This window comes from Canis lupus, chromosome 15 (assembly GCF_011100685.1).
Source record: "Canis lupus familiaris isolate Mischka breed German Shepherd chromosome 15, alternate assembly UU_Cfam_GSD_1.0, whole genome shotgun sequence".
NCBI lineage: Eukaryota > Metazoa > Chordata > Mammalia > Carnivora > Canidae > Canis > Canis lupus.
Window position 1 is genome coordinate 16,654,978 of NC_049236.1, and position 14,034 is coordinate 16,669,011.

The 14,034-nt window shown below is 46.1% G+C and overlaps 1 protein-coding gene across 7 annotated transcripts in view; it reads right to left on the minus strand.

Moving 5' to 3' along the window:
• KDM4A (lysine demethylase 4A) overlaps nucleotides 1–12,940 on the minus strand; it is a 48,696-nt gene extending 35,756 nt beyond the window's left edge. For 3 of the 7 annotated variants that reach the window (XM_038558352.1, XM_038558354.1, XM_038558353.1), the window contains exons 1-6: nucleotides 10,118–10,255; nucleotides 9,270–9,445; nucleotides 5,272–5,386; nucleotides 3,803–3,996; nucleotides 1,312–1,361; nucleotides 249–352 (exon numbers count right to left, since the gene is read on the minus strand). In XM_038558352.1, coding sequence (XP_038414280.1) covers nucleotides 249–352; nucleotides 1,312–1,361; nucleotides 3,803–3,996; nucleotides 5,272–5,386; nucleotides 9,270–9,445; nucleotides 10,118–10,255 — 777 coding nt within the window. Of the gene's footprint in view, nucleotides 1–248; nucleotides 353–1,311; nucleotides 1,362–3,802; nucleotides 3,997–5,271; nucleotides 5,387–9,269; nucleotides 9,446–10,117; nucleotides 10,295–12,309; nucleotides 12,467–12,521; nucleotides 12,665–12,819 lie in introns of those variants that run through there. The other 4 variants (XM_038558348.1, XM_038558351.1, XM_038558350.1 and 1 more) reach the window with 4 other exon arrangements.
• Between the last annotated feature and the right edge of the window lie 1,094 nt (nucleotides 12,941–14,034).

The following is a 14,034-nucleotide window of genomic DNA, read 5'->3' on the forward strand; positions in this document are numbered from 1 at the left end:
TAAATGACCATTCATCCAAATCAACACTGCCCAAGGGGATGTGACTCTGCTCTGGCACCAGGAAGCTACAGTAGCTCCACCTTATATATATATATATATATACTCAGATCAATGTACTGCCATACAGGTTAGCCTTGGCCCATCCCTGGAACAGACCGATGAACGAGATTAAAGGTTCTTGTGACACAGACCCAAAAGGGTGGCTTCCTTGTAAGCCGGAAGGGCTTCTGCATGTGAAATCATCTCACCTTGTCAAAGGGAATTCCGTATTTCTTCAGCATCAAAGGGGAAATCAAGGTCATCTTGTGGCGGAGAAAAGCCTCGCAGCTTTGAGCACTTCCAGGGAAAAAACCTGTTCCATTGAACACGGGCACGAGTTAATGCACTGTTCCACACTAGCTCTGCAACCCTGGACTTGCTGCATGCTCATGCATCATCTGGATGATAAGGAGGATAAACTACCACAGACCCTTCTAGCTTCAGGCCAATCCTAAGATTCTACAATGAGCCTCTGGGCTCTCTCCCATGTAAGCTGTTACGTGAGTAAACAAATTAGGAGAGTGACATCACCAGAGCTGCCCTGTCCTTATAAAAAGCTTTGAAAATATTTAGGACCTTCCTCCATTAAACCTGTAAACCTCACTCTTTTGCTGGTAACACCTCTACAGCACAGATTACCCAAGCTCTCCTGAAATGGGCTCTCTAGAGGTACAAATCAAAGTCCACTTAAAAAACAGAAGCACAAAAATTCCATTTTCACATTTGGATTTCTGGCAGAAGAACGAGACCCAATATGCCTAGTATACTATCTGTGGTCAAATAAACTCATACCTGATGGGCAGCCCAGGTGGCTCAGTGGTTTAGCGCCGCCTTCAGCCCAGGGCATGATCCTGGAGACCCGGGACTGAGTCCCACATCAGGCTCTCTGCATGGAGCCTGCTTCTCCCTCTGCCTGTGTCTCTGCCTTCCCCCCCCCTCCCTCTCTCTTTGTGCCTCTCATGAATAAATAAATAAAATCTTAAAAAAAAAAAAAAAAAAGAATAAACCCATACCTGATAAAACTGAGGCAAAGACTAAGCATTACTTAGTCCAAAAAAAAAAAAGAATTACTTTCTCCCTTCCCAGGACAAACAGAGAAAGCTTCCAACTTTAACTGCTCCACTGGGGTGACCAATCTGGCCATTTAGCTCATCCCCTACACAGAGGCCTGAGAAAGGACACCTAAGAGTCTGAACATAGGGAATGGACATTTCAGACCAATTAGCACAGCTCACAGAAAGTCTGACCCAGCACAGGAAGAAGAAATAGTACCTTTGGCAAGGCGCTCCAACCGCTTTCCATGCTCAGGGGGAACAGAGTACCTGCAATCATATAAAAGCATTGGATGCTGAGCAGAGGACACTACAGGAGCCAAGGGGCTCGTTCCCATTCTCTAAACAGCTCAAAATACCAGATTTTTCATCTGCCCAACCACAAAAACTGGAAAGAAGTCTGGAGAAATGTGTTAGACTATCTGGAGAGGGGAGGGAGGAACCCACGAAGTATGAGTAAATTTATTTCTCTTTATGTTCATTCATTTACCAAGACATTTGCTGAATACTCACCACAAGCCACAATTTATGGTATGTATTCAGCATGTCTCTCCTTAATAATGTTCCAGCATTAAATTTTAAAAGGATAGGATTAGGGGACGCCTGGGAGGCTCCAGGCTCGGCGGTTGAGCACCTGCCTTTGGTTCAGGGCATGGTCCCAGGGTCCCAGGATAGAGTCCCACATCAGGCTCCTTACAGGGAGGGAGCTTGCTTCTCCCTCTTGCCTGTGTCTCTGCCCTTCCCCCCAATCTCTCATGAATACATAAAATCTTTTTTAAAAATAATAAATAAAAAGATAGCATTAAAGAGCTCCTGAGACCCTGAAAGGCCTAACTAGGATAGGATAGAGGAGGAATAGAAAACAAGGTGAAAATGGGATTTGATACTAGAAACCAGGCCCTATATATGCTGCTGACCCCATTTTTCTCTTCATCTCCATTAACAGCTACAGTGATTATCCATTAATTAATTACTCCACCCCACAGAGTAGTCAGAGAAACTGCTCTTCATCAAAAAAAGAAGCCACGTAACTACTTAAAATTTTTGCAAAACTGTAAAAACTAAATATTCTGAAGCTCCCAGTAAGTCGATTTTAACCTTTATAATTGATTCTAAAAACTATTCCACAACAACAGAAATCTCTCATTCCAAATAATTTCATTATGAAACAAAACACATGGGGAATAAAGGAAGATGTTGGTCACCCAAAGGACCTTGGTATCCATCAGGCAACCTTGCCCAGAAGTCTCTGGAGATCCCACTTCCAAAGACCTAACGAGCATGTGTAATAACCAGAAAATCTTCTCTCTCTACAGAAAAATTAAAATCCAATCTCAAGGAACTTAGGAGTAAACGGGAGGAAGGCACAAAAGCTACATTTATAGATTCTAGAAGTCTATCCATCTAAAAAAGGAAATGCGGGACGCCTGGATGGCTCAGGGGCTGAACGTCTGCCTTTGGCTGGGGTTGTGATCCCAAGGTCCCGGGATTGAGTCCCATATCTGGCTCCCCACAGGGAGCCTGCTTCTCCTTCTGCCTGTATCTCTGCCTCTCTCTCTGTTGTCTCTCACGAATAAATATATAATCTTAAAGAAAAAAAAAAAGACTAGAAACTGGAAAGCATCTGAAAAAAGAAAGGAACACCTCTGGGAAAGGAGGTGGCTGAAGACGCTGGCAAAGGAAATGAAGATGCTTGGTTCCACGACTCCTGAACCTGGCCCAAGGTGTCCCCACCAGCCTCTTCCTCACTCCTCCGTCCTTCTACGAGGCACCCAAACCACAGGGGACTTCCTCCAGTTCCTGGAGATCTCATGCTCTCTCTCAGCCGAGGCTCTCTGCACATGCTGTTCCAATCACCTGGGCACTTTCCTCAGTCTTCTCTGCCCAAAACCGGCCACCTGCCCAGCAGCTAGGCCTCACCTTAGGTCTCAGCTTCATTGTCACCTCTTCCAGGGAAGCCTTCTCCAATCCTCACACCACCTTCACATGCCCCTCCTATGCGGCCCTAGGGCACCCATCAGAACTTCTCTCACTATGGATTATTAGTTCCTCACACATTCTATCTCCTGACCGGTCTCCTGTGAGGAAACCTCATCTGTCTTAGTCACAGTAGTCTAACACAGTACTTTCACTAAAATTTGGAGACTGAGGTGGATCAGCCCAGGGAGAGAGGAGAGAATAGATCTTTGTCTCCCCAACTAGATGGAGAACATCCTGGAGAGCAGGAAGCAGATACTGAATAGCCTCCATCCATCCTCTCTTGGGTCAAGTACACACTGCTGCTCACCAAATATTTTTTCCATGAGGAAAAGATAGCTTTCTGTCATCTGAAAGAGTGACTCTAGTCTTGGAAGTCTGCCTCTAAGAAATGCCTCAGGCCTGTTCAGAAGAAGAAATCAAAAAGCAGTAGGAGAGCCCATAACAGCCTTAGTGGCTCTCAGTAACTTAGCCAACTTAGCTTTTCATACAATAGTGCTAAATGCCCTGCCCTCTAAAGCCTTGCTATTAAAAGAGGAGTTTGAGCACCAGAGCTCCAACAGCATCTTCCTGCTTAAACCCCTGGTGAAAATGTCAAATGCCAGCATCAGCCCAGGCCTACCAAAGCAGAATCTGCATTTTAACCAGATCCCAAGGTGCCGTGTAGGCACCTGAGAGCTAAGAGGCCTGCAGTGGCCCAAGAAGCCCCAGGGCCAAGGGCAGCCCGGCTTTACCAAGACTTTGGCTCTCCAAAGTGCAGGTAGTTAATGCTGTACAGGTCCATGTCTTCGGTGTGCCAGGCAAAGGAGGTCTTCCACATGCCAAAGTACAGGTACGGGGTGTTCACACCCTCAATGGTGATCCCACTCTCCTTTTCCACCAAGTCCAGGATTGTTTTCAGCCGGCCAATATTCCACTCATCAACATGCTGCAAAGGAAATCAGAGTTGAGAACAATTACAGTAAATATCAACTAAGGCTCTGCACCTACAAATCAGAAGAGGTCACAGGTGACTTGTCACCTCTAACAAAGATGTGGAATAATGTCAAAACAGCCTGGACCTGAAGACCGCAGCCGGCCTCACTCACTCTTCACATGGCCACCACTGGAATGGGCGCCATTAGACCTCTGAAGGGCAAATACCACTTGGTAAAGAAAACCAATATATGACAGGTGAATGAGGAGGAACAGCCAGCCTCCTGTTCTCAACCCCTGGAGGCAGAGCTTGATTTAAAGCTAAAGAAACTTAGGTCAAAATAGGAAAGGACTCCTAAACTACTGAATATATAACATGGGAGTTAACTATCCCAATTTGTGACTATTTGATCTCAATTTCTACTGGGCAGTGTCTTCAGTAAAAAGCCTACCATGTCACCCAACTCCTTTTCCTGAATTATAACAGTCAGCTGCTTTTGTGCCTCCCCAGTCCAGATCCTTACAGTATCTCCCTGCCATTTACATCTCTAAGTTTCACTTTCTGCCTTACTCTAAGTCTCACTTTCTGCTCTTTTCTGACTTAAAGAACTTGTCATCAACAAACTTGAAATCTATTTAAATCAATTCCTTCCTCTCAATAATTTATAAAAACATTAAATCAATCAGAGTGATAAGACCTGAAATACTCTACAGGGTTTTTAATCATCCAAAAACCATCCCAAATATTCCTTCCTTAGACGGTATCTAAGGCTGTTCTTTATGCTGAAAGCATAAGCTACACCCCAATCCAATGCAAATTGTTATAATAGCTTCTGCTAAAGAATCTTGTTTGAAGGTGCTGAAAATCTAAATCTGTTTCTCTTCTTTTTTTTTTTTTTAATGTTTCTCTTCTTAAATGTATATACCCCTTTCAGTAGATTAGTCAGTGATCTTTTTTCTGCAGGAACCACATTGCCTCTCCCCCAACATTTCATTAATGGTGATCCCACCCTTTCAAGAACTCATCGGCTACCACCCACAGACTATTCTAACAGCCCTTGCAAAGAAGGCCACATCCCCCGATTCACATGTAGAGTGAGAGAAATAAAATTCAGTCACATGCAAAAATCCCTACAATTAAGTGAGCACAAGGGCATCAGCTGGTGGTGGATCATTCTTTTGTTCAACCACTCATTCAGCAAGCAGCTTTTAGATGCCTACTAGGTGCTGGGCAGATAAAAAATGGTATTAAATTACAAAACTCGATGATGTTTCCAGCAAGTCTCACCTTTTCATAGAGAGTGCCATTCACATCTGCACCATAGATTGGGGGGTTAAACGTGAGATTTTTCCAGTATTTCCGTTCAAGCTCTTCAAACTCACTGTACCGTGGGGTACAGTACCTTTCAAAAGTAAGCAAAGTGTTAACCCACTTACCAGGACTAAATTCATTAGGCATTATCAACAGCACAAGACACAATCCCTTGTTCTAGGGAAACCAAGCTATTTCAAGGCCTTCAAAGCTCCAATCCAGAGTAACTTCCTCAACATCCCTTCCATGAGCTCTGGGCCTGAGGAAGGTCATGTACATGAAGATGTGAAGCCCTTCTTCTGTATGAGGCATAATACCCTCAACGCTTTCAAGAGCCCACTAAAATTTCATCTTGCTGGGATCAGGGGATCAGGAGTGGCCTGGCCACCCAGAGTGAAAATAAGCTTACAAACTAGTGAGAACCAAGAATACAAATCCCTATATATCCACAGACAACCAAACCCCGCCAGCATGTGAAGAGCTGGGACCCTAAAACAGCATTTACTTCCCCACACTCTGTATTGGAAATGGCTCCAAGAGGGCTCACCTGTATAGTCATTGCTACATTCGCAGCACCCTATGTAAATGGATAACTCAATAAATAATCACATCTAAAACCAAAGTATTTTAATAAAAATATAAAATATTCTCAGGCGCCTGGGTGGCTCAGTCAGTTAAGCATCTTGCCTTTGGCTCAGGTCATGATCTCAGGGTCCTGGGACTGAACCTGTATCAGACTCCCTGCTCTGCAGGGATTCTGCTACTCTTTCTGCCCCTCCCCCTGCTTGTGCTCATGTGCATACTCTAATAAATCATATGTAAAATATATTCCTAAAAATATTAGATTTTTACATATCAAATGTTTTAGTTAGGAAAAAATCTAATTTTATATATGCATTCATACACATATAGCTGTCAGTATGTCTCTATATAAAAACATTAAAAATGGGGCACCTGGGTGGCTCAGTTGATTAAGCATCTGCCTTCAACTCAGGTTATGATCTCAGGGTGTTAGAATCGAGCCCTCTGCCAGGCTCCCTACTAGGCAGGGAGTCTGCTTCTCCCTCTCCCCCTACTAGTGCTCTTTCCCTCTTTCATAAATAAATAAAATCTTTAAAAAATATATTAAAGGGCAGCCCGGGTGGCTCAGCGGTCTAACGCCGCCTTCAGCCCAGGGTGTGATCCTGGAGACCCAGGATCAAGTCCCAGGTCGGGCTCCCTGCTTGGAGGCTGCATCTCCCCCTGCCTCTCTCTGTCTCTCTCTCTCTCTCTGTGTGTCTCTCATGAATAAATAAATAAAATCTTTTAAAAATAAATAAATAAAAATTAAAAATACACTAAAAATACCTATACTCTTTAGCTTAATTATCACCTACTAAGAATTTACTCCAAAAAAATATTTTAAAAAATTCAACCACTCAAAAAAAAAAAAAAAAAAAAAATTCAACCACTCAAAAAGTATTAACACAGCAATTTAAAAGAGTTATGTGTAGGGCAGCACTGGTGGCTCCGCCTTCAGCCCAGGGTGTGATCCTGGAGACCCGGGATGGAGTCCCACATCCTGTTCCTGGCATGGAGCCTGCTTCTCCCTCTGCCTGTGTCTCTGCCTCTCTCTGTCTAATAAATAAATAAAATCTTAAAAAAAAAAAGTGATATGTAAATTGAATAAATATTTGAAAATGCACATTATAATTCAAAAGGGAAAAAAACATTATGAATGGATAGAAAGGAAGCGAAGACCCAAAACAAACTGTGTGGAGACAATGGGCTGAAGGGGGAAAAAAAATCTTACTTTAAATACGGCCATACAGGGATCCCTGGGTGGCGCAGCGGTTTAGCGCCTGCCTTTGGCCCAGGGCGTGATCCTGGAGACCCGGGATCGAATCCCACATCGGGCTCCCGGTGCATGGAGCCTGCTTCTCCCTCTGCCTATGTCTCTGCCTCTCTCTCTCTGTGTGTGACTACCATAAATAAATAAAAATTTAAAAAAATAAATAAATAAATACGGCCATACAAAAAAAAAAGGGGGGGGATAAATAAACAAATAAGTAAATAAATAAATAAATACGGCCATACATTTTAATGTCGACCTATTGAATAATAAAGTATAGGACTCTTAAGTTCCCTTTGAAATAGAAGTAACTCTTCCACCTCCAACTGATCTGCTTCATAAATTGTGATTTTTACCTGCTGGGTTTTCTTAAAGCTGGCTAACAATGCACATAGAAATTAAGGGGAAGAATTTACTGCATTTCAGACAAAGGGGAAAGACACAGGACTGGCTAATTGAAAAGAAGAGGTATCTTTAAAGAAAAGGCCTACCATACGTTGAGAAGAGAAACCAGACACAGGAGAGCGAGGCCTCTGGCTGAGCCCCATGTGAGCTGGAAGGCAGGCAAGCCTCCCACCGCATAGCTAGAAACCAGACATAAAGGATGGCACAGGCTTTCATCTGCAGAGCATGTCACACTTCTTGGACACGCTCTTACATAAATTTGCTCTTTAGACAGCAGGTTGGTCAGCAATGCAGATGTTTTAAGAATTAAGCTGTCAATAAAACTGGAAAACAACATTCTGAACTGTGATAAGTCAAAGGAAAAGATGGCAAAACACAGAAATAGAACAAGATCTGATGTGAGAGAGCAATGATAAAGCACATGAAGTGGTGGTGCCCCCAGAAGCGTGAAAACTGGTGAGCTAAACATCCAGCTCTGGGATCATTCACAGCAAACCCACAATCTAACACATCTGACTGGCTGAAATCAAGACGTATGTAGATCAAAAGGGCGCAGGGAAAAAAGCAAGAGAAAATAAAGGAATCCCTCATGGACACTAAAAAGTCAAGGAGTAACACGGGAAGGGAGAAAGTCCAAGAAAGGATTAAGTAGGAGCAGTCACAGCTCAATGAAAGAAACCACAAAATCACACTCTGTAAATCTGAGGTCAAATGAAAGCTAAATATGAAAAAGAACAGACAAGAAACCATGGAAAATAGCAGACCTACAGACCTACACAAAGACGTGTCTAACAGAGATAAGGATGTATGGATGAAGAGGAACGGAAGCAAAGGAAACAGCAACCAGGGGATCCCTGGATCCTGGTGGCTCAGTAGTTTAGTGCCTGCCTTTGGCCCAGGTCATGATCCTGGGGTCCCGGGATCGAGTCCCACATCAGGTTCCCTGCATGGAGCCTGCTTCTCCCCTCTGCCTGTGTCTCTGCCTCTCCTTCTGTGTGTCTCTCGGGAATAAATAAATAAACCCTTTAAAAAAAAAAAAAGAAAAAGAAAACAGCAACCAGCTTGGCAGTTTGATCACACTTTTTTTTTTCTTTTTTAAGATTTTACTTATTTATTTGAGAGACAGAGCAGTGAGAGAGAGAGAGTACATGAGTGGGGTGAGGGGCAGAGGGAGAAGCAAACTCACCACTGAGCAGGGAGCCCAATGTGGGGCTTGATCCCAGGACTCTGGGATCATGATCCAAGTCTAAGGCAAACGCTTCACTGACTAAGCCACCCAGGTGCCCAGTCATATTTTAAGTCAAAATAGAAGGGGACAGTGCTAGTAGTGAGTAGTTTGAGCATGAAAAGACAGGAGGACCCAGAAGGAAGAGAAAAACCACTAAGGCAACCTTTCGATAAGCTGGTGTTATCAACACAGCTGGCCAAAACTCTTTTTGAACCAACTCCTAACTTTCTCCTTTACAACTCTACAATTTACCAGGGTCAGAGAATGATTCTGCCTCTGATGGAAGAACAATGGGATTACTTTAGGGAAGACTTATGGATGCGTTTAGACTGTGACACAGTACTGGGAGTAGTAAGGATGCTTCCATAAAAAGAGCAGAAAGGGAGACAGAGCTAGGGCTGAGGAAAGCATCCTTCAGTGGCTCGGCAGCGACCTTAGGAGACAGCTATAAAGATCAGACGTTAGCTCCTAGGTGCTACTACAGGCGGGAAGGGACGGGTTTTCACTCACTTATCACTATTGGCTATCTTGCGGAACTCTCGAACAGTCATGGCTTTCTTCTGGATGTTGTACTGAGTGAAGAGGCCAGACTGCCCTGTCACTAGCTGCTGGATGGGGGCAGGAATGACCAGATCATCAATATCATCATAGGACGCTCGAGGTTTCCACTCCTTTGGAGGAACGACCTGTAGGGAACACAAGAAACAAAGAGATCAGAAACCTAGCAGGCCAGGTCCCAGCCCAGGTTGGGGATAGGCAGCTATTCAACCGAAAGGTCAATTTTACTATAAAGTGACTCTGATTTAACCAAGTATACCCAAACATAGCAAGTCACGCTGTTGTGCTAACCCTGATCCAATTCAGCCACCAATTGGCTGCCTCATTACAATGATCAAAATAAGTAATACTCATTCTAAGCTCAGTATCTTATCTGGACATCAAGACAAGAGCTGAGGGTTGATTCTCATAATCTAACAGAAGGTGCACATAAAGAACCAACTTGCTAACAGAGTGCTAGATGAGACTGAAATGGGAACAAGGTGTATGGTATAAGCCTCAGTGACAGGTACAAACACTAAAGCACACATCTCTGCCATGAGAATGGAAGCAGCACAGCAGCTGGCCCTGGGACACTGGCTCTTTACTTTGCTTAGGCTCTTTATTTCTCTTTAAAGACTCCGAGCAGCTCCCACCCTACCTAAAAGATGCTTGCTTCAGATGTTAACGAAAGGAATTAACTTACAAATAGGACAGTATACACTCAACACCCAGCCTGGCTTTTTGTGAAACTCAGTTCTTTCATCCACCTTTTAGGAAAAATTCCTGCTGACCTAAGGAACAACCCCACCCACCCTCACCTTGGCCAGCCCAGCCCGATGAGCTCCTTGGGATTCAATGTAGGCCATGTATCGACTGAAGTTCCGGAACTCCTCCATGGTTGGGTAAAACGTCATTATCCGAGCACTGGGATTCAGAGTTTCAGATTCAGAAGCCATCTTCCTTCTTTTTTGAGGTCACTTTGGTCAGACAGGAATCTGAAGAAATACATGAAGAGCATAAACTGTAGGGACACCTGGGTGGCTCAGTGGTTGAGTGTCTGCTTTCAGCTCAGAGTGTGATCCTGGATTCCCAGGGCTGAGTCCTGTATTGGGCTCCTTGCATGGAGCCTGCTTCTCCCTCTCCCTCTCTCGGTGTCTCTTGTGAATAAATAAATAAAATTTTTTTTTAAGAGCATAAACTGTAATTTGAATTAAATGCTGGGTATATCAGGGCAGATGGGTAATTGAGTGATGGATATTAAGGAGGCAGGGCACTTGTTGTAATGAGCACAGGGTGTTATAAACAAGTGATGAAATCACTAAATTCACACCTGAAACTAATATTTCACTGTCTATTAACTGAATGGAATTTTTAAAAACTTGATAAAAAAAAAACGCTTGGAATGTCAATGCTGAAACAACAAAGGATGTAGAAATCCTGAAGTTTTAAGACCTCACACCTTGAATCTGCCTCTAGATAGGTTACTTAAGTAAACAAAAACAGAGTGAGAATCCAATGTATCAAAATTGTAAGTATTCAAATCTCATTTAAATGGAGACACTATTTCAGCTAAAATCTGTTACTAGATTGTTGTACTTAACAATACTAAAGCTGCCCTGCCCTCTTTTATCTTTTCCAATTGCTCCCTTATCCACCTTTGATAACTGCTTCAGGATGTATTAAACAATGTATTAGATTAAAAAAAAAAAAACAAACTATGGGCTCCCTTTCAGGGCACAACCTAAAACAAGATTCTAGATTACTAAGGCAAGTTAACTTGGCCATAAGATTATAAAGTTTTAAGAGTTAAAAAAGCACTCTGATATTTGTATTTAAAACCCCTAAAATGAGATTGTTCTCTAAACCAAAACATCATTTCAGCAATACATAAGGTCAAGCTGGAGACTAGTTCAACTACACAGTACCCAGAATTCAAAGGACAAAATTTAAATGGGCAATAAACTGGCAATACAGGGTACACTTCAAACTGACCGGAAAAGGTGAAACACTGTGCTCCTAGATGAGGCCTTCGAACTAAGTGGGTGCATCCCCATTGCCTGATTAACACGATAGATGATTTCAAATGAGTAAGAACCAGGCACAAGATCTAAAAGAAGCCACTTGAGGAACAAACATTTCCCTCGACTCCTCCAGTCTGGGCCCCAAAGCCATGGCAGTTCAGCTCCCAGGGTTCCCTTGAGAGCTGGAGAGCTCAGAAGGAAACTACAGCACCTCCAACCTGCCAGCAACCTACTAACACACTGGGAAGCCAGGATGACACAAAACTGTCTAAGCCCCATTACCCACATCTCTCAAGCTTCCATTTCACCAAAAAATAAAGTGTTCTTGGCCAGGAGCTTTTCAGGCGCCTCCCCAAAACTTTACAGAACAGCTAGACTGTTAACCCCATTTTACATAGCAGGACTTTCCCCCCACAGTCCCCACAGTCCTGCAACTCATCCCCACTGCTTCTTCCATTACTCTGTGCTGCCTACTGTATAATTTCCACCTAGAAGCAGCCCTTTGCAAGGGGAGATCCAAGTGTGGAGGAACCTCAAGTTCGATCAATTTTAAAGGCTGTCTTTTTCAGAATTACAAAATCTTGCTTCAGCCTAATTTGATGAAAACATCCTAATCGTGTGAACACAGTGCTAGGCCTGGAACGGGGCTTCATCTGCCTCTGGACTTAGTCATCTTTGTAGCCTGGAACCTAGAACAATGCACGGCTCGGCGCAGACACTCCGTAACTGTTGAATAACTGATCCCCTCGCCCCCACTTCGCTCGCTCATTGCCTTTCTCCGACCCTAGGATTCCCTTCCCCCCACCTCTCCCCTGGGGGAAGCTCCGGTGCCCCGACTCTTTCATGTCCCCCATTCAGCAACAAAGCCTGGTGTGGTTCAAGAGCACCGGCTCCGGAACCCAAACAACTCTGGATTCAGATCCGGTCTCTGCCATTCGTTGGCTGTGTGACCTTGGCTGTGTGAGCTGCCCGAGTCTCAGTTTCCCCACCTGTAAAATGGGGATCCCGACCTCCTCGCCCAGCAGGGCTGCTCCGATGAACTCAGATGATGCAAGCGAAACGCTGAGCACTAGGCCCGGCACTTAAGAACTCAATAAAGGTCGCCGCTGCTAACACCCGCCTCTAACTGCCGCCCCGCCCCTCGAAGCTGACCCCACGGAACCCCCCCAGGGCAGCCCCCCGCTCCCGGGGGCCCCCCCACCTCACCGCGTCGAGGGCCAGCCCCTCCCGGCCCCGCCGCCTAGGCGAGTGAGGCCCGGCCGCAGGAAGAAGAAAATAAGGCCCAGGACACCCGCCTCCCTTCCCGACGCGCATTGGCCACAGGAGATTAGAAAGGACCAATCTCGGGATGCATTTCGGAGCCGCGGTCCGCATTGGACAAGGAGCACGCCTATCACTCGGCGCTGACGGCAAGCCCCCCGCCCCTCCCCCACCGGAGCTCACGGTCACAGGGACGGCTGCAACGCACGCAGAGCACTCGGAAGCCGTACGGTCCTTACCCGCCAGCCCTCCGCCCCTGCAGGGCCCGGGCCTGGCTCCCGCGGTCGCCGGCGGCCGCGCGCTCCGCTCCTCCAGCCGGCGGAGGACGGAGCTCCGCCTCCCCCGGAAAGTCGGCCCCTGCGCAGCCGCGCGGCCCTGACCAATGGGAGCCCGCTGGCGCTCGGCAAGCAGCCAATGGGAGCGCGCCTATGATCTGCTCCGCCAATGAGCGCCGGGTCGGGCTGTTGCCAGGAGGAAAAGCCGCGCCGCCCGGCTCTGCGGCCACTGAGCATCTTGGCTGAGCCGCGGGGCGGGCCAATCACAGGCGGCCATCCCCCCTCCCCACCCCCCATCCCCCCCACCCCCGCTCCCCGGGGTGGAAAGAGGCGAGTGCCTGGAAGTGGGACGCTCGGCGAGGGTCGGGGCCGCGGGATGCGCGTGGGATGTGACTAGCGAAGAGTCTAGGGGCCTCCCCAAGGTGGGGCCTCCCCAAGGTGGCAGTGCGCTGGGAGCCCTTGGGGGCCGCTTCCGAGATCTGATAGGGTGACCAACTTGGCCCTTTTTGCCCGAGACTGCCTTGGCTTTTCTTTTTTTCTTTTTCTTTTTCTTTTTCTTTTTTTTTTTAAGATTTATTTATTCATGAGAGACACAGAGAGAGAGGCAGAGGCACATGCAGAGGGAGAAGCAGGCTCCATGCAGGGAGCCCGACGTGGGACTCGATCCCGGGACCCCAGGATCACGCGCCCTGGGCCAGAGGCAGGTGCTCAACCACTGAACCACCCGGGGATCCCTGCCTTGGCTTTCAAAACTGGAAGGCCCGTGTCATGGGAAACCTCCCACTCGCCGGCAGAACCAGACATTTCCTGAAGGGGAGACAGCTCTGAAGGGGGAATGTCCTTAGGGTCATTAAGAGAAGAGTTGTTCAATGAGCGGGGATTTGGGGGTCATTAGGAGCAGCTCTTGGGGCGTGGGAGAAGGTCCTGGGAGTCATTACACGTACTTCTGGAAAGTTGAGGGAGTGTCTAGAAGTCATTAGGAACTTCCTAAGGGGCACTGAGGCGCCCTAAGGAGCCCCCAGATTATCGCGGATGGTGGGCCAGGAAGCCTACCGAACGCTCTGATAGGCCCAATAGAAAAGTAGAATAATCACAACCAGAATTATAAAAAAGTGGCCACAATTACCCATAGGTGAGCTATGATGCAGTGTCCTGTAAAGAGCTATGGAGTCAGATCTG